This window comes from Poecilia latipinna, unplaced genomic scaffold (assembly GCF_001443285.1).
Source record: "Poecilia latipinna isolate Pla-1442-1.1 unplaced genomic scaffold, P_latipinna-1.0 Scaffold291, whole genome shotgun sequence".
Taxonomy (NCBI): domain Eukaryota; kingdom Metazoa; phylum Chordata; class Actinopteri; order Cyprinodontiformes; family Poeciliidae; genus Poecilia; species Poecilia latipinna.
In genome coordinates, this window is record NW_015112907.1 from 13683 (window position 1) to 31979 (window position 18297).

Below are 18297 nucleotides of genomic sequence, written 5' to 3' on the forward strand. Positions count from 1 at the left end.
CGTATTGCTGTTATTGTTAAACGTTAACAACGTTAACGTTATGAGTTTAATGTTAATAAATTGTTCATTTTATTAGCTACACAAGAGGCTGTGAATAAAAAAAATTACCTGAACGTTGTCCTTCAATCGGAGATATGATGGCGCCGACGAAACAAGGTCATAAACTGTTCGAGTATTATGTAGGCGGACAGAAAACAGCAGATCGCATCATTATCCATCGCTTTAATTCAGTGCAGTGCAGCTCCAAACGTGATTTCAACGCTGTCACGGTTGCTTGGCAACATGAGTTACGCTGAGGTGGGGGCGGGGACAGTTGGTGAAGGGTAGACCTGTCCGAATCCACAGATATATTTTACTTCCGGTCTTAGTTTTTTCCCGGCCTTCGAAGGACCCGTCCTACGTAGACCAGTCCTTCGAAGGATGCAGACCCTGAATTCGGACACAGCTTATATTTATTTGTTTTTTAGTTTTGGTTACTGTTGTCAGATTGCCATATCTCCACCTAGTATTTATTTGAAAATATACACGATAATATTCTAGAAGTAGCTGTCATGGTTGATCACCATTCGACTTCCCTTTTTCACGATAGTTCACAAACACATCAGTGGCTGACCCAGGTTGGCCTTGTTGTTGTGTTATTTTTATCCACAGGAGTACCTGTGTAATCCGGTCAGTTTAAATAAGCGTCATTGCTGGTGGAAAATGTGCATAAACAAAAGCTGGCCAAGGTTTTGTAGGTTACTAATCTCGCCTTTACCTGCTGCTCAGAAGCCATGACATCAGAAGCCTGCTTGTGTGGGCCAGATTATCATCATCATCATTTGTTTTCCCATTATTGCTGATTATGGTTTAACAGGTGTCTAGCCCTGCAAAGGTGGATTTACACAACATCACATTTACTAAACAACCTCCTTCTAAACTTCTCCCTATAGGAGGGGGATTGTGTGTCTTCTCCCTGCCCTCAAGTAGCAGTTGTCGCATATCAAATGAGACAGTTTGTATTTTTGTAGAAAATCTATTTTTAGGCCACATGAGTAAAGCACAGGTGGTGCACTATGTTATATAAATGCTCCCCCCCCCATGTCATATGAGTTATTCCGCTGACGTTCTGCCCCATACATAGCCATTTGGAGGTGTCTGACAGCCCCTTCCAATCAGAAGTGGCCTGCTAGTTATCAGTAATGTGCTGCGTGTGTAGTGTGGCATGGTGGGTGATGGTGCGTTTGAACAAAACATGCATTCCTGTGCCATAAAAGGTTTTTTATGGCACAAGGATGCCATAAAACATTCCATGTTATCCATTTCTTCACACACACACACACACACACGCGCAGCAGGGTTGTTTTGTAAAATGCACAGATGGAAGTGAATACAAAGGAAGCTTTAATTCTGCATGTCGGCTAGCTGGCTCTTTGTAAGATGCTTTGTACGCAGACCTGCACAGCACACTGTCAGAAAATTATGAATTGGCCTGGTAATGGCAAAGGGAGCGGGCACAGCTGCATTGCATGCAATTGCAGGATTCTGGAATAGACTGGGTGTGGCAGCTTTGCAGGCTCCAGGAAGATGCTCCCAGGACACACGGTGCAGCTGTGGGCTGCGGAGTCTCTGGGTCTTAATCATATATGTGCCAGGCAGAGAGGGTAAACCTATGTCGAAAATGTAAACCACAACTGTAGAACTGTTTATCACTTAATAACCAGTTGCAGAGTACCGAACTGTTCATGGCTGAAGTTCTGGGTAGTCTTTCTGACTGCCGTTAATGACTGGCTGCTCCGATGCTCTAGTCGCACAGCCAGGAAAAGGCAAAAGGAGAGGGGTGTCAGAATGAAGTCAAGTAGGTGAAATTTGAAGAAGGAGATTTGGGTGTTTTGTTGAAAAACATTTCAGTACCTTGGCATCAATTTCAGTTGAGATATTTTTAATCCTCATGGGGTTCCTGAAATATCTCGTATCTCATTGTTGTGGTTATGTTTCAAAGAACCAGAGAGTAGTTCATCTTTTCTTCCTGTAAAACCATTAGAACATTGTCTATTTTTTTTTCCAATACTAACAGAAGTAACTGAGTCTAATGGCTTTTATTTTTAAAAGGTATGATTATATCATTAAAGTAAAGTTATTTAATCGACAGAAAGGAGCTGTTTTATACTTATTCAGCTGATATTGCCACTGCTTTATGTACACCCTCTAGCATTTACAGATTAACCATTTTGCTGTCATTCTGCATGCAGTATAATGAATTTAGTGTGTTTTAATCAGTATTTGACTTAATTTAGTGGCGCCTCATTTTGAAGCTTTTATTTTTGACTACAAAACCGAAAATAAACCCTCTGGATTCACAGATTAGAAACAATCAATAGCCTTGTGAGTTTTTTGTTTTTTTTCAATCCTTCTTACTGTGCATTTTCCCTGTTCATACGGCTGCCTGCTGACAGTACAGTCACCATAAAGAAAGACACTCTCTGTTTCTGGACCCAGTTTTCATGGAGGAAGTACAGGGACTCTTTTTGGGCTCTAGTCCACGTGACTTCCTACTCTAAAACACACAGCTACACTTATTCAGCAACACACACATAAACATTCCCTGTTTCACTTGGGAGACATGCAGAGTTTTTTTTTTTTTTTCTTGCCGAGTGCTGGAAGGCTGCTGCTGAACGTTGCAATGAAAACTGGATCCTTTTCTTGCCCTTAACGAGTACTCTGCTGGAGCTCATGCACATGTACTTTACCTGATTACCTTTTATTTTTATTTACATATATTGCCTTGTCTTAATCACAACCAGAAAAATATTTCAGTTTGTGTTGCATTTCTTTGTTTGCTTTGATGTATTTAGTTTTTAGAGAATGTCGATTCGATGGAATAAACAAATTTCTATATTTTTGTGCCCCACCAACCCCCCACACAAAAAAGTGACAGAGGCCTTATAATTAGGTGAAAGTTATAATACGCATGCTGTGATCAAGCAGATTCTTGCTGCATGAAGGGAAATTAATCATTTTATAAAGGATTGTCCTCAGCTGCCCACAAGATGGTGCTGTCACACTTTGTGGTTTCTGTTTATTTTTAAACATTTCATGGGTGTCAAGTCTGCTGTTTATGCTCAGAGGTGAACCTGAGACCTGTGTTGTTACAGCAGCTGTATTGGTCATGGGAGAGCTCTCTACTTGGGAAAAGAAAAAAAAAAAAAATGTCTTCAGGGTGCTAGCGTGGCAAACCAGCTGACAAGGCTGGTGTCTGTGGGAGGGCCTCTGGGATCATCTGTCTCAACTCGGGACAGAGGATTAAAGCAACAGATCTCCATACCTCAGGGAATCCTCCTGGTCACTTGAATTTTCTCTGCTGTATAAATTAGTCAGCGACCTGAATATCTAGTCGTGTTGTAAAAACCTTTAAGGGCTGGATTCTCTTTTAATAACTGGCAAATACTTTAAAAGTGTTTGAATAAGCAGTATGAGCCCACATTGCAAACATATGTTTTATTGGTACGAACTGTTCTATGCAGCCTAAATTTACCAAGAGAACAAGTTATGCAGCGTCTCGTCATAGCTCACTGTTGGGCTCTTCAGGAAAATTTAAGCATGACCCTTTGTCCAACATTGACGCACATATTTACCCTCTCAGGACAACTGTTCCCTCGTTAAACAGTTGTTTACTTTTGACTGTCTTTCAGATTGCACAAATGCATGATGTTTTATCTATTGAGGCCTTTGTATAGGGTGGTTGAAAGATAAAACATTATCCTTTTCTCATTTGTTTAAATAAATGGCATGCAGCCTTAGACTGGTTTTGCAGTCTTTGTATGTTGAACAGATGGCTATATGCTTTAAAAGGCCTCAGGAACATTTCTAATGTTTTTATTGTGTTCAATCTATTTCTGACTTCGACAGTGCTAATCCCGTAGGTGATTGTCACATGTTTGCACTAGAAATGTGGCAAGTAATGTTGAGACAGGGTGAGTGAAGTAAGTGATATATGATGACTAATGTAGACTGATGTGACGAGTGCCTTCAGACCTTTGATTATGTCACATTCACAGAAAAAAGCCGTATAAGAGGAGGTAATTTTCATATATTGAGACATGGGTGGTACTCTTTGGAGTTTTTCCTTTTTTTGTTAAACTTAAGACTGTGGCGCTTGTGCTCTATGGCCTCTAATAGTTCTCCATGGCCCTATTCACTAATGGAACTGGGACTAAGTTAGCTATTGTTGTGCATATTGCCCTCGCTGTAGCCAGGGCCCCCATCATGTTGCTAATGAGCACAGGGTATTGAATTGTGTAGCTTAGTATTCCAACCTGAAGACAACTCTACAATGTTGCTTTCAACCCCCACATTTCCACCAACTCTCTCACACTGAGTGTTTCCACGACAACACGGCTTAATTCGACAAAGACCATGGCTGAGAGTGTATTTTTGGGGTTTGAAACAGAATAATTCTCTTTTTACTAGGGTGTTGTCCTGACGTCTTTTCCTGACATTGGCTTTATCTTCATGCTTAGTGTCCACTTCCTTTCAAAGGTCGCAATAAACCAGACCTTTACTCTACTTAGATAGATATTGAGCGTACACGTATAAAGGTGCTGGGATACTGTCATTGAGTTGCTTGAGGCCGAACGAGGCAGCAGACTTTTACGATCGTGGAAGAACGGGTGGAAAGTTGGGTATGGAGAAAAAAGATTTGCCAAGTGAACAAACCACTTTGGATGATTCTAATTGTCCTCAAGATTTAAATGGGTAAGTCAAATCCTTATTATTGGTCTCTGACTAACGTTAGAAACTATCAGAATGGACAGGTGACATGTCTTGAGGGCTTTTTGATATTTGAGGACATTGAAGGAAACGGAAGGCTGTTTTTATGTTATTTATTTTTTTCATTCTTTTTCAGTTTTTTACTTTTGTAATCTTTTGTTTACATAACCCAGTAGATAATCTCCGAGTAATAATATTAACTATCTGTTGTTGGCTATGTTTTGTTTCCTAAGATGTTACCAGAACAAATGCAAATAAATGATCCCAACTAATGTGTTCTTTTAGTGATAATATGAGAACTCAACATGATGTCAGGATTTTGTGTTCGACACAAGATAAATTGTACTTTTTGTATACAAGCAGTTCTATCTTAATTGTAATCTTCAACTTTTTTTCTGGATATCCTTTTTTATGAGTACATTTTTTTTTATTTTGAAGTGGAAATAAAACAAGTCTGGATTGTTAATGGGGTTTTATTTTTTAAACTAGGCGGTGTGGGTTGGTACTTTAGGGAAGTAGGTCAAAGGGTAATTTCCCAGCATGAAGCAGATCCACCCCTTATGGGTCTCCTCCTGCTTTGCAAATGTAAAGTGGTAATTAAATGACACCAGTCTTATGTATAGCACGGGTTGTTTCATGCTTCTGACTTCCACGTAGGTGTGTTTTTTTTTTATTTTTTTTTTTTGGATTGCTGACACGCAACCAAGTTGTGAATGGCTTCTGTAATTTCTTCCTTGTTACAAAATGTACAAACATTTTCTGATTGGATAACATGAATTGCCCCCACACCTTTTTTTTTTGTGTGTGTGTGTGTGTGTTCATCAAGCAGCATTTATTAAAACCTCATTATTCGTCTTAGATTGATCATCTTTAAATCAAACTTTATATAAATGTAGAGCACATAATCATGTAACACATTGTGAAGTAGCTGAATGTTGCAGGATGTGGTTTTTGCATTCTCACTGCAACAGCTAGCAGTGTTTGACTTCAAAAGCAATCTCGCATTACTCAGCGTTTGTAGATTTTAATGTTCGCCGTAAATATATGGTTTGGTGTACCAGCTCTTTACTGTCACATTCATACAGTTGATAAACACACATTTAGTGACGCTTCAGTCAACCAGCAAGAAATTGGAATGAGATTTTCACCTTGATTGTCTCTGATCAACAGGTTAAACATTTTAAAATGATTATGTTTCCTTTCTTATGAAATGTATAAATTAATATCTCTCCTCATTTCAACTCTTTGGTCTCATAAACCAGCAGAATAAACTTAAGTACTTTTTTTTTTTTTAGCTGGAAGTGAATGTGTCAAAATTAAAATCCCTTTAAGAAAAACTGAAATTAGAAACGGCCTTTATGTAAAATTTGATTGCTTGAATCTATTTGTTCGAGGAAGGTGGCTTCATTATTATGAAATGTTTAATGCCACAAGCTCAACCTATATTGTTTTGTTTTTTACTAGTTTTTCATTCAAGGAGTTTTAATATTGAACTCTAAAGAGATGAAAAATGCCATTAGAAACTGTAACATGACTTTGTGACACTTTAACCCACAATTGTAGAGCATCTTGGAATCAGGCACATTATTTTCTTGCATCAAGAAACAACTGTTAGTTCTGACTGATAGAGAAAATTACTACACAGCTGATTGGAGTACAGTCCATGAGCCTCTGTGCTTCAAGCTCCTCTGTTTAGCAGAAATGGGTCAGGCGGTAATATCCAATCGCATACAACTAGCTAACAGTAACTTAAACACTGATTACTTAATTGTTTAGTGTGGCGTTTTTGTTGGAACTTGACTAACAGCAGCTTACTCACACTGAGACTGTAGGGGAAAGGGGAGGATTGCTCAAAGTGGCTGCTTAGAAATGCGATGTAGCCAGAAGCATTTGAAATATTCTTTAAAGCTCATTTAATTGTTTCCCACAACTAGTTTCACTTGGTAGAGCTTTATCAAAAGTTGCATAACAAGAGCCTCCTTCCTCGTCCTTTGTCACATATTTTCCATTTAAGAGCTGTGAAACAAGTTTCACTGAATGTCTTACAATATGTTGAGCACTGAATTTGTTTCCAGTTCTTTTGCTTTTAAGTGACAGAGGCACAAGAGTTGTCGAGCAGGACTGCGGCTATTGAGGCTGGTGGAAAATATTTTTACTGTTACATTTTTAATGTTAAAAATAAATAAACACAACTTTTAGTAGTTGATCAGGCTTATTTAACAAGATCTTAGCTACAGTCAGTTGAAGGAACGCATTTGAATTTGGATTCACTCACAAGATGAGGGTAATTCATCTCTTTTGGCTTAAAGTGTTTGAATAATTCACTTGCTCGATAACAGAGATTGTTCTCATCCTGCTTAGATCAAGACATTACTTGAGGTAGGAAATGTGCCTGTGGGTGGGATTCTCTAATCCTCTTGTATGTCAATGGCTTCTCTGCATTCATTGCATGTAAGAGAGGGAGGAGAGACGGCACTTTGGGCTCTGTTTATTGGCTGGTGTTTTTCATGCTTCCTTTAGCTTTGGGGGAGTGTCTGGGTTTGACGTCAGTCAGCTACGGAGTGTCACACCACCCTCAACACAAAGTGGCTGCCTTTGAACTAGCACAACACAGCTGTAGGGGTGTCTGGCAGGACGTGGCGTAGGAGATAATTGGTTTCGTAACTTTGTTACACAGAGGGCTTAAAATCTATCTTTTCATCTTATAAGTTTAGCTTACATTTGTTGGAGTTAACAGCAGTGGGTAGGAGAGGTTTCTTTTCTAACCATCTGGAAGAACAGGAAATGCCTACTGTTAGTAGGTATATGAGTTTTCGTTCATCAAAGCGATTGAAAGTTAGCAGGTAAGTCAGATTTTGTAGTATTGAAATTAAATTTTCTCTTTTGTTTTCATCTTTGTGACAAATTCTTCCTTGTATATATTTTTATTTTGATAGCGTCATGGTTTTTCTTTCATCGTAGCTTAAATGCGGTTTATGAATTCAATACATTGTCATTCAGCTGACCACATAGTCGTGCTGTATTTCTACTTCGTGTGTTCCTCTGGTCAAGGACAGGCCATGGCCTTAAAAAATTTATTGACTTTTGTATATCCAGCAGCCTCGCTTTTATAGCACTTTTTTTTCCACTTCAAGTTTTTCCAACTTAACAGCTTGGAAAGCAGCCAGTACGCCCGTTTGAGTGCTGACGCAATGTGTGTCTATAAAATTTTTCATTAAGAGAGAGGATGACCATTTCCAGCTCATTGTAAAGATAAATCTGTCATCTGTCAAACAGGAGTTATGTGTCCTCTGTGTTCAGAACGAGGTGGATGGGTAATAAGCTTGTTGTACGACTGTAAAGCAAAATCAGACCAGAGTTGGTTAAGAGACCGACGTGGTGGTTGAAAAAGAAAAAAAAATATGTTGATGTTTGTGGCTTAAATGTCTGGGTGGTGGTTTTCATTTTAAATAAAAAAAAGGCTAAAGTTTAAATGAGAATATTTTCTTCTCTGCAAAAGGGCGTAATGATGTTAGACTCGTGTTCCAACTTGTGTGTCGCAGGGTTGTGAACATGCAAGTTATCATGCTGTGGCATGCCTGTCCTCAGTTACTCTCCCATAGACACTTACTGTGCTATTTTTATTTCTATGAAGATATGTGTGGTGTAAATATATACTAATCTGTGCTTTTTCCCATATCCAGCAGCTACCCAGTGGAGAGTGGCGGGCTGCCAGCCAAAGCCAAGAAAAGCAGGAACAGCCAGAGCAATGGCGCCATCAAGAAGACCGAGGCGAAGAAAGCCTTGAGTTTAGAGACTGCTCAGCTCGAGCTCCAGCAGCAGCACAAAACCGTCAGCAGACAAATTGCCATCAGGTAGGATTCATCGAGAAATCTTGATTCTCCATTTTTGACCTACACTTAAGTCAATAAGTGTAGGTAATTTTTTTAAATAGAAACTCTTTAAAAAAATCCTTTTAATGACTATTTTATGAAAGTATCTGCTATTCATGAACAAATCACCTTAATTTTACATATAAAAGTGCTTTAAGTTGACTCTTGGAGGCATAAATCAGATTTTTAACATTCTAAAGCTGTTAAATTCTTCTTAATTTGACAACCAATAAATAACTTTTCCATCCTGATTATAAGAGGAGATGTAGATATTTTCCACTACTCACACCATGAATCACAAGACATGAGTGTGACTGCACAGCCGTCTCAAGCAGACGCGGCTCGGATTCTCATGCTAAACTGACCTTGAGTAAAAATACAATATTTACAAACAAAATGTGAAATATGATCCAAACAATTTTATTTAAAATGTAGGTAATTATTGCAGTAAAAATAATGCTATTTATAACACTTATTTACATCTTTGCACACTAAATTTAAAAAAAGTAACTTTTTTTTTTACATATCTTTTTTTTTTTTTACAAAATATATCTGCTTTGATTTTCATCTGTGCTAAAGTATCACTAAGTATCTACTTTAGTTAGAAGACTGCAGCTGGCATGCTGCTAGAGAGTTGACCTAACAGGAGTACCTTTGATTAGATTGATAACTGATCCTCCACTCCTTTAGTTTCCACACAATGATTTATTTTTGCAACCAGAACGTTCTCAACTGTTCTCAATTTGCCCTGTATGCAAAGAGAAAGCATAGGAACCTTTCCTTCAGTCAGTTGACCGTCTGTACGCAGCGACAACTAATCCCCGGTTCATTGGGATGAAAAGGATGTTTTGCATTTATTATCTTAACATCATACCTCAAACCGATTTATTTATTTATTTATTTTCCTTCTCTTCAGATCGGAGACATTTGATGGTGACAACAAAGGCTTCGAGAGAACAGAAAGCACCGGCAGGCAAAGTGTAAGCCCATGCTGATGTACTTCATCTTCCTGTTGGGAAGAAAATGCATTCTACGCTTAAAATTTCAAAGACAAACCTTTTCTCATTTTCAGAGTTTCACAAAGCACAACAAAACATTCCACAAGTTGTTTCCAGACATTCCTGAGGAAGAAGACTTGATGCATGGTAGGTACAGGGAAAATGACAGGAAAACATCAAATAAAATCAAATGCATGTGTGAAACTGAAAATCTGTTCTCCACTTTTCCTCCCAGCATACATCTGTGCTCTGCAGAGAGAAGTGCCGTATCACGGTCGCCTCTACATCACCGACACCCACGCCTGTTTCTTTTCCTCAGTTCTGCTGAAGGACACTAAGGTAGGCCTCTCTGCCGACTTGGCATGTCGCTGTGTTAAAAGCAATGTTTGACTTGACTGACGTCTTGGGTTTTATTGTTTTTCTTGCAGGTTGTCATTCCGGTTTCCTCCATCCACACAGTGAAGAAACAGAAAACGGCTCTGCTGGTACCCAACGCCTTGTCTCTTCGTACCTCAGATGGAGAGAAGGTCCGTCTAACATCTTTGACTATCTGCAATTGTAACATTCATGAAGCAAATTGAGTTTTATCATGTTTGGAATGAAATGAGATGTTGTCTAGCAACATTAATATTGCTTCAAAAGTTAAGTCAACAGGGTGTGTTTCACTATTGGATTTTTACCATTAAGCCAGTGGCTAATAATCCTCCCTCCTTTGTGTTTTTCTTATTGTTTAGTACGTCTTTGTGTCGCTGAGGAACAGGGAATCGTGTTACCAGCTGCTTCGCTCCGTCTGCCCTCAGATAGAGGTGAGTCGGGTCAAACTACAAAATAAACCCAGAATTGCAGCAGCTGAGTAAAATGTGGAACCACAGTTAGGGTCACTATAGAAAGACTGATGGCGTTACAGTCAAATTGTGTCAGGCTGTTGAGAAAAACTTTGAAGTGCTTCACTATTATGGTGAAAGTGTTGCAATATATTGGACTTTCTCTTGTTATGAAGTCTGAATGTCGGGAACCGGGTTTTATAAAAGTACAGCGTTACAAATGAAAGCAGGTGTCGGCTTTACTGTTTGAGCTCTCTTTGTGTTTCTTTTCATAAAATGTTGGAGGCCCATAGTTTGTGGGAATCGTTTTCAAGTCGTCTCTGCATCTTCTTTTCCAGGACGGCAGCACCAACAGTAGCCCTCGCTTTTCCTCAGGCGAAAACAGCTTTGACAAAAGCAAACACGTGGTAAGAAAACTGTAATCAGTTTGTCTGACGTTAGAAACTTTAAAATAAGTGCTCTTTAATGTGCAATGCTACTTGTTTCTGATGTCCTGGTTCTTTGTGTGCAGAACTCCAGCCAGTCCAGCTTGGACGACAGCTTGGATGGTTCTGAAACTCAGTCCTTACAGAACCAGCCTCTGCAGAGAGCTCACCGAGGTAGGATGTTTGACTTAACACATTATGACCATATTAAAGTAGTTAAAATCTTTTGTTCCCTAAATTGGAGTTCATTATAAACAACACTTGCTGTGCTACAGTTACCATGTTCTAATTTTATTCTAGACGTGCAAAGTTCAAGGTCTGCTAGTGGTTTTAACAGCCATTCCTCCTTCTCTTATCTGTCCTTCCAGTAGAAGCAGTGCCTCATGGAAACGGTTCAGGTTTCAGCAGTCCGCAGACTGACAGCTCATCCACAGAGGAGCTCTCCGAGTCAGGTAATGGACACAGAGTGTAACAAATAGGCAAAAAAAAAAAACAAATTCAGTAATGAGCATAGGAAAAACCAGAATTGGAAAGTGAAAGTGAGCTGTAATATTTACGCTGTTGACTTGTATTTTTAGGTGGATCGTGGATGTGGAATGTGACTGAAAAAGCCAAGTCTCTGCTGGTTCAGAGAGAGTTCAGCACCCTCAACACTCTTCTCTTTATTTACTTGATTTTGTAAGTGACACCTTTCTTCTTTAGTACGTCCCCCCCACCACCCTCTCCTGTTTGCTAATCTCTTATCTACTGGTGCTGAAGTTGCATTCCACAAAGGAAAGCATGAGACTTTCCATTGTCTTGCGCGGATAGACCTGATTATCTCAAATAATTTAAACAGAAAAACCTGTTATGTCATTCTGTGACGTTTATGTAAATAATGTCACATAAACGTTATTTAAAGTTCTAAGCAGTCTTTAAAACTGCTTAGATCATTACTTGTTTGACGTTAATGGGTCTAAGCATTGAAGAACTAGTCTAAATCTGTGTGTGTGTGTTGCAGGGTGGTGCTGCTGCTGCTGTCTTCGGGTTACATCGGTCTCCGTATCGTGGCTCTGGAGGAACAGCTTACGTCCCTCGGTGCTCTGCCAGAGTTCACCTTACAGAGCGGGTAGGAGGTCTCTTTTCATCTCGGTCTTTATTTCAGTGTGAGAAGCAAGTAATTGATATCCAGTTTAAACAATAATGCCACTCAAACACTTGGATACTAATGCGAAATTGACAACAACAAAAAATCCTCAAGTTCTCACAAGTCATCACACTCCTTCTAGGTGCTTTTCTATATTGGGTGTAATACTGCCACCTAGTGGGGAGTTACCGTTTTTGTTTTTTTTTTTCTTTCACACAAGTTTGTGGTTTTTACCCTGTTGTCTCAACAATGCAAGATCTTATAATCAGTTTTCAGATATTTTAAATCCTTGGTCCACAAAATTAAGTGCCAAATTCACAACTAAATGAACACGCCCTATAAACGAGGAAGAAGGAAATGCATCACATAGCAATAGTAAAAAAAGTAATTCTGTCTACTATAAATAGTTCATAACTCAACAGATTCTTCGAGAAGTTTGTCGTTTGTTTTCTGTCTTTAACCGTTTCTTTTTTGTCTCGACAGGTATAACAAAAACACATAATCCTCAGCGACGGGAGGAGGGACGGGCGGACTTGTGATTGGAAGATGATTTCAGCCTCTCTGCAGCTGAACCTGAAGGGCCAACTTTAACGTACTCGGACTCTGCTCCCCAACATGGCCGGCGCTGTTATGTAGAGGAAGAGCAGCAACCTCGTGCAATTTCAGAGTCGCTAACTTGAAACAGCTCTTCTTCCTCCAAGTGCAGTAAATAAACGGGCGTGTTGCAGCCTCATCACACAGAGCCAAGCCAAATAAATACTCACGCTGCCTGGTTGCAGTGTGCCAGTTGTTTAAAAAACCAAAGCCACAATGGCTCAAACTCAGCAAAGTGCCACACTAGCCAAGTCAGATGGCACTTTGCTTTCAGAAACTTTTCGACATCTGTGAATCTGTCACCCATTGTCCTGTTCTCCCTGAGCATGCAATCTGAATAGGGCTATACTGATCAGCATTAGCCTGCTGTAGTGCTTTTTGCTGCACTTCAACACTGGAGACGTAGCGCTATGCATAGCCAAAGATGCACAAAGTGCACATCTTTTGCATGAGTGCACAGAGAAAAGTTTTCTATCTCTTTCATCAGCTGTAAACTCAGTCCTGTCTGTCTCTACATTGAGCAAGTTTTGGGTACTTTAAATTGTTCTTTCTCATTGGCTGTGGGTTGAAATGATGATTTTTTATTTTTTTTTAAAGAAAAATATTTAACGCAGATCAGCCCACAGAGGCATAATCATTTCCTGATGGTCTTATCCTTTCTCTCAATCCGCCATGATTGCAGTTATACTTTCTTCGTTTTTTGGCATGATTTAAACATGTTAAACGATCAATGCTCTGGATGAATGCATCTTCAATGCACAAATACTCAGCACAACTGGACACTAAGTTGTCCAAAAGGCGTAGATTTTGGTCTTCGAGAGCGGATTCAAATCTCTGGTTCAGACGTTTAGTTGTTGTAGCGTCTTCATGCAAAACTAGCTTTTTGTTCGTGCTTCTTGAAGACCAAATAACCAGTAATGTATTTCTAATGCATGCGTCTGCAGTTATTGACACTTGACTGATTACTGTATATGCATTCTTGCTCTGGTCACCAGAGGGACGCGTAGTAACCACTTAACACTGTAAGGTCCGAGCTTTCAAATGCAAAAGAAATGTGGTCCGGAAAAGAAATTTCAATTTGCAACAAATTAATATGCATGGGGAAAAATGTAACTTATGTTTGTGTGAAGTTTTTAAGTGAAGAATTGTTTGTGGGGGGGAGAAACAGTCCAATAATAGAAAAGTAAGAAGTGAGAGGAACTCCTCAAATAAGCAAGCGCACTTTAAAAAAGACATACATTGTGCCTGTCGCAACCCCAGACACCTTGGTTGGACTGAAATGGCAAAGCTGGCGTTCTGCGGTGTTTGATGGTGCTAAGAATTATTTTAAATTGATTTCACTCAGGGTTGGTGGGGCTCTTCCTGCCATGTGGTTTTAGTCGCTACAGCTTGACATTTCATTATGTAGTGCTAATGATGGTTTTCACGGTTTGCACATCTTTAGCTCTTCAGTAACCCCTTTAACTATAAATTGATCTCATTTGATTTTAACTGAGAAATCCTGGCGTTCAACTCGTAATGTTTCTTTCCTTTCTCAAATTTCTTATTTTTAACTCGAATCGTATCAGTACCACATTTTAACACCACCGTTCTTTTGGAGCCTCTTTCTTTGTAGGAGCAGTGAGCGCTTTCAACCTGTGCTGCATCCTCATGGAGAGTCCTCTAAATGTTCAACAGATGTTTTTTTTTTTTTTTGCCATGCCATATGCATTACTGTCAGTTATTGTATTCCCCCACCAGGGGGAAGCATGCACAACCACTGTCCTCAAATGATCCATTTCAAGACTCGGGCGGTTTTTGTGTGATTTTTTTTGCACTATTCAGAGTGTTGTAAATAATTTTGTACCAAATGTTGATGTCCTTAATTCTAGTTTGGCTCTCTATATATATTTATTTGCATTATGTGTAATTTAAAGTAGTCTCTGTGAGATTGCTTTGTACTGTTAAAAATAAAACGGATATTTGAAAGTAAAGTTTGGTGTATTTGCGTTTTAATTTTTTGAAAGTGTATGAACATTGTCCCTGAACGTTAAGGGGATACAGGTAAATTTGTGAAACAAAAAGTAAACATCTCATTCAACCATAGTACTTCACATTTTAAATGTACTCATTACTTTATCCCATTTTGTCAATTAGACACTTAAAAAAAAAAAGCATGGTACACATTTTAGTTGATATTTGGTAGAAAAGCTTTTGTTCCAAATATAGGTGCAAGGCTTTTGTGCTGTTTCTACCTGCTTTGAACATGTAGAGAGACTGAAAATATTGCAAACTGGCCTAATCTCTGTGTGTGTTTTAAGCAGAAATCTTTTTAAGTCTCCTCACAGATTCTCATTGGTGTGGATGGACGGTAACTGGGCCACTCTAACATTTGAACATGATTTTATATCCATCAGTCTCCGAACCTTTTGCCACAAGAACCAAAACTGTCACACCACTCTGCCACAAAATGAGTTATTTTTTGTTTTTACCTACTGTTTGGTAAATTAATGTACTTTTTAATCATATAAAGTGAAAGCATTAAACAGGCTTACTAATTGTACAAAAATTTTTACTGTCCACTATACTATAGGACGCTTCTAGTTTGCCAGCATGTTTTCTGAAATGCCCTTTTTTTTTTTTTTTTTAAGAGTTTATTTGCATCACCTTCCTGTAGCAGTGCCTCAAAGTTGTGCTATTTTGGGCACACACAAAATAATTCCCATGCTTTGGACACCACTGACCTAACACGATCCCTTGTAACTCTCTTGCTGGACCGTTGTCCCACTTCTCTCCCCAGCTTTGTCCTGTATTTAAATTCATCAGTCTATCCATCAACATGGACCAGATTCCTTGTCCTCAGGTAGAAAAGCATTTCCACAGCATGATGCACGTGTCCTGGCAAACTACATGGCTTCTTAAGCATTTTTCTTTTTTCCAACAAAAGGTGTTGGAAAGAAGGATATATCACATCAAACTTTTCACATATGTTTCTAGGTATTAGCTAGGTATCTTCTGTCTTGTAAAAGCCTAATTAAATACGATGAACTGTGTGGTTTTACAGTGATGACATGTGAAAAGGGTTTGCATTGTAAATTCTAGCATTTACTGAAACCAAAAAATGTTAAAGCCTAAATTATCCTTGTAAGAATGTTGGAATGTTGCATCTGATTTTCAACAATTTAGTTTCAAAACCACATTCTTGTGGAACACAGGAAAAATGTCAGACTAATACTGCATTTACAGCTGTCTGACTTCTGGCATGTTTGGTCAACAGTTCGTGGCTCAACTACATCTAGCTGCAGAGAATGCACTATTCTATGATATATTTATTTTATTTCATATTTTAGAAGCAAATTCCGCAATGATGTTCGGTCCAACAGTCTGAAGGACCATCTGTGCGTTTATCCTGTTCAGCTGTCCGGGTTATTGGACGGAGCAGGCTCTTCAGAGGTCTGGCGGTACGCACAGAGCTGAAACACACCTAGAACGAATGAGAGGCATCCTCTATTAATAATCACATTTATCATAAAGTATATCATTAAAGTTTGGCATGCAAAAGTCCTATACAACTTTGTGTATTTTAGGATTACAGGAAACGTTTCCAAAGAAGTTTGGTTAGTCACTGTTAATGCGTGAACACGTCATGTAAATGATGTTCAATGGTTTTACTTTTAAAATGCATATCTTATTTCCGAGAAAACCTACTAGATGGTGAGCCATTTTTGTTTTATTAAAATGGAAACTGTTTTCTCCTGCTATAAATGCTGTAAAGCATCTCTGCACTATGGAGTTCGAACTTGAAATTAGTAAATACATAGAGATTTGAGAACACATATATTCTTTTCGAGTCAAAAACTATAAGAAGTGAAAACCTGCTGCGAAGGCCAAAATCACAGCCACCCAGCCAATAATGTAGGACCAGGAAAAGCGCCAGTCCAGGAAGCGTTTGCCAAAGAAGGTGACGGTCACTCCTGTGTAAACAGCTAAAGCCAGAAGAGCAAGAAAACCTTCAACAGAGAAGAAAAGAGAGAGAAAATGTAAACTATAGCCTTTGTTGGAATTTCAGAGATGCCTCTTTGTTTCGCTTATCAGTGATTAGCTAGGAGAGTAGCTCTTTCAAGCCTCTTAAAAATATTTGCCTTTTCACTTTGTGATTGGCTGAAAGAGCAAAGTCCTCTGTCTACGTCAGACTTTTTGTTCTAACCTATCGAAACAACAACCGAGCAGTGGAAAGCAATTGTTTTCCAGCTGTAAAAGTCCTTACAGTACCTGACAGGACCAGAGCGATGCCTCCGGTCCGGACCCTCCTGTTCTTGGTGCCATTAGTGAAGGCGCTAAGGCCGAGCACAGTACCAGCAAAACAACTCAGCACGGCCAGAAGCATGAAGGCCCGGGTGGCGTCCCAGAAGGCTGGAAATGCAAAGACAACAATCAGTCTTCGAGAAAAGGGCACAGAAATGCAAATAATTACACTTTTTCAGTGTCGCAACTAAGTTGTCTCCATTAATTTTAGCTTCTGTAAAACGAATTAGCAATAACAACTTAAAGTGGAAACTATGTAAATGCAACCTCTGGGAAGCTGATTTGCAAACATCTTTTGAAGCACATACCTACGGTTATGGTGTGGGCGTGGCATTTGTGGTTAATGCAGAACCTCCAAAGTCCCTGATTGGCTGAGCTGCCCGAGTAGCGATATTGCATCCAGAAATCTGTTGCCGTAGAAACGATGAGGAGCACCAGGGCGGCCACACCGCACAGGGTGCCTCCTCCTGCTAAGGTGTACAGCATTGTGAAGCCTAAACGTCCAGCAGAGAGGAGAGGAGAGGGAAGATGGGAGATTATTTATGAAGTTTTATTAGCTTTTTACTAGTAAAAAATGTTTTTATTAAGGGCATCTCTTCAAGTCTGTCGTTTATATCGATTAAGCTTGCTCTATTAGGCTTTCTTGGACACTGTTACATGCATTGCAGTGATGTTAGAAAGATCAAATTTTTTATGAGCTAAATTAAAGCTTAGAACTTTCCAAAAAAAAAAAAAAGAGAAAGCAAATCCACATGACACACACAGCAGAGTGATCCTCCAGAGCGTGGTGAAATTGGTTGGAGCCAGAAAAAGCACTTGACTCAAATGGCTGTCAGACAATAGGCTTGCCTATCAGGCAGTTCCAAGCTATTGTTCCTCTCTAATTCCCCTCCGCACACCACAAAATAATTTTCTAGTACACAGCAAGTGAACTGTCAGCACTGCAACAAAACCCGAAAACAAGTTATTTTTATACACTCCCCAATGCATCTCTTTAAAGTGGCCAAAATGCTCTGATTGTGTCCAAAACGGGCAAGCATACCTTAATTTAAAAATGTGTGCAGCATTTCTAATATTAACGCAAATGGAAACATGCAGTAAAGCTTGTAATGATATATATATTTTTTTTCAATTATAGAAAATGAACTTCTTCAGACACCATCTCCTCTGTGTCTTTGTAGTTCTCAGCCTCTCTGATTTTGCTCTTTAAGTTTCTAATCCTTCCTGGTTGTATCATAAATGCATATAATTGTGTATGATTCCAGGTTTTACCTTTAGTTTGGCCAGCCTGTGTCCAGAGTCGCTGGCTGTTAAACGGTGTGCCTTTCCTTTTTAAGCCCTGGACCTCAGGCCCTCATTGTCCATCTCACAAAAGAGTGAATCATCGAGTGCAGCGTGTGTGTGAGAGTAAATCCCTCTCTGGCC

At 39.2% G+C, this 18297-nt stretch overlaps 2 protein-coding genes across 5 annotated transcripts in view; one reads left to right on the forward strand and one right to left on the reverse strand.

Annotated features, from left to right (window-relative positions):
• Positions 1-13458, forward strand: part of LOC106948499 (GRAM domain-containing protein 3) — a 22833-nt gene extending 9375 nt beyond the window's left edge. Inside the window, exons 1-13 of one of the 3 annotated variants that reach the window (XM_015034213.1) lie at positions 7337-7592; positions 8433-8603; positions 9538-9601; positions 9694-9766; positions 9855-9958; positions 10048-10146; positions 10354-10425; positions 10782-10850; positions 10955-11042; positions 11237-11320; positions 11447-11546; positions 11869-11976; positions 12478-13458. In XM_015034213.1, coding sequence (XP_014889699.1) covers positions 7534-7592; positions 8433-8603; positions 9538-9601; positions 9694-9766; positions 9855-9958; positions 10048-10146; positions 10354-10425; positions 10782-10850; positions 10955-11042; positions 11237-11320; positions 11447-11546; positions 11869-11976; positions 12478-12496 — 1110 coding nt within the window. In that variant the 5' untranslated portion in view covers positions 7337-7533 and the 3' untranslated portion in view covers positions 12497-13458. Of the gene's footprint in view, positions 1-7336; positions 7593-8432; positions 8604-9537; positions 9602-9693; positions 9767-9854; positions 9959-10047; positions 10147-10353; positions 10426-10781; positions 10851-10954; positions 11043-11236; positions 11321-11446; positions 11547-11868; positions 11977-12477 lie in introns of those variants that run through there. The other 2 variants (XM_015034212.1, XM_015034211.1) reach the window with 2 other exon arrangements.
• Positions 13459-15590: 2132 nt separating this feature from the next.
• On the reverse strand, positions 15591-18254 carry lim2.2 (lens intrinsic membrane protein 2.2). 2 transcript variants are annotated; one of them, XM_015034216.1, is made up of 5 exons: positions 18145-18254; positions 17181-17366; positions 16840-16980; positions 16443-16577; positions 15591-16051 (listed from the first exon to the last, which is right to left on the reverse strand). In XM_015034216.1, the coding sequence occupies exons 2-5, from the start codon at positions 17356-17358 to the stop codon at positions 15981-15983; spliced, it is 525 nt and encodes a 174-aa protein (XP_014889702.1). In that variant the 5' UTR covers positions 17359-17366; positions 18145-18254; the 3' UTR covers positions 15591-15980. The 2 variants fall into 2 exon arrangements, with proteins under 2 accessions (XP_014889702.1, XP_014889703.1); XM_015034217.1 differs by lacking the exon at positions 18145-18254 and adding an exon at positions 17530-17554.
• Positions 18255-18297: the final 43 nt, after the last annotated feature.

Excerpts from the sequence above, each read along its gene's own strand:
- lim2.2 (XM_015034216.1), bottom strand. The coding sequence starts at position 17,358 with ATGCTGTACACCTTAGCAGGAGGAGGCACCCTGTGCGGTGTGGCCGCC. Across the intron at positions 16,981-17,180 it reads CGCCCACACCATAACCGTAG|CCTTCTGGGACGCCACCCGG; the intron begins GTATGTGCTTCA and ends TTGCATTTCCAG. Across the intron at positions 16,578-16,839 it reads CATCGCTCTGGTCCTGTCAG|GTTTTCTTGCTCTTCTGGCT; the intron begins GTACTGTAAGGA and ends TCTCTGTTGAAG.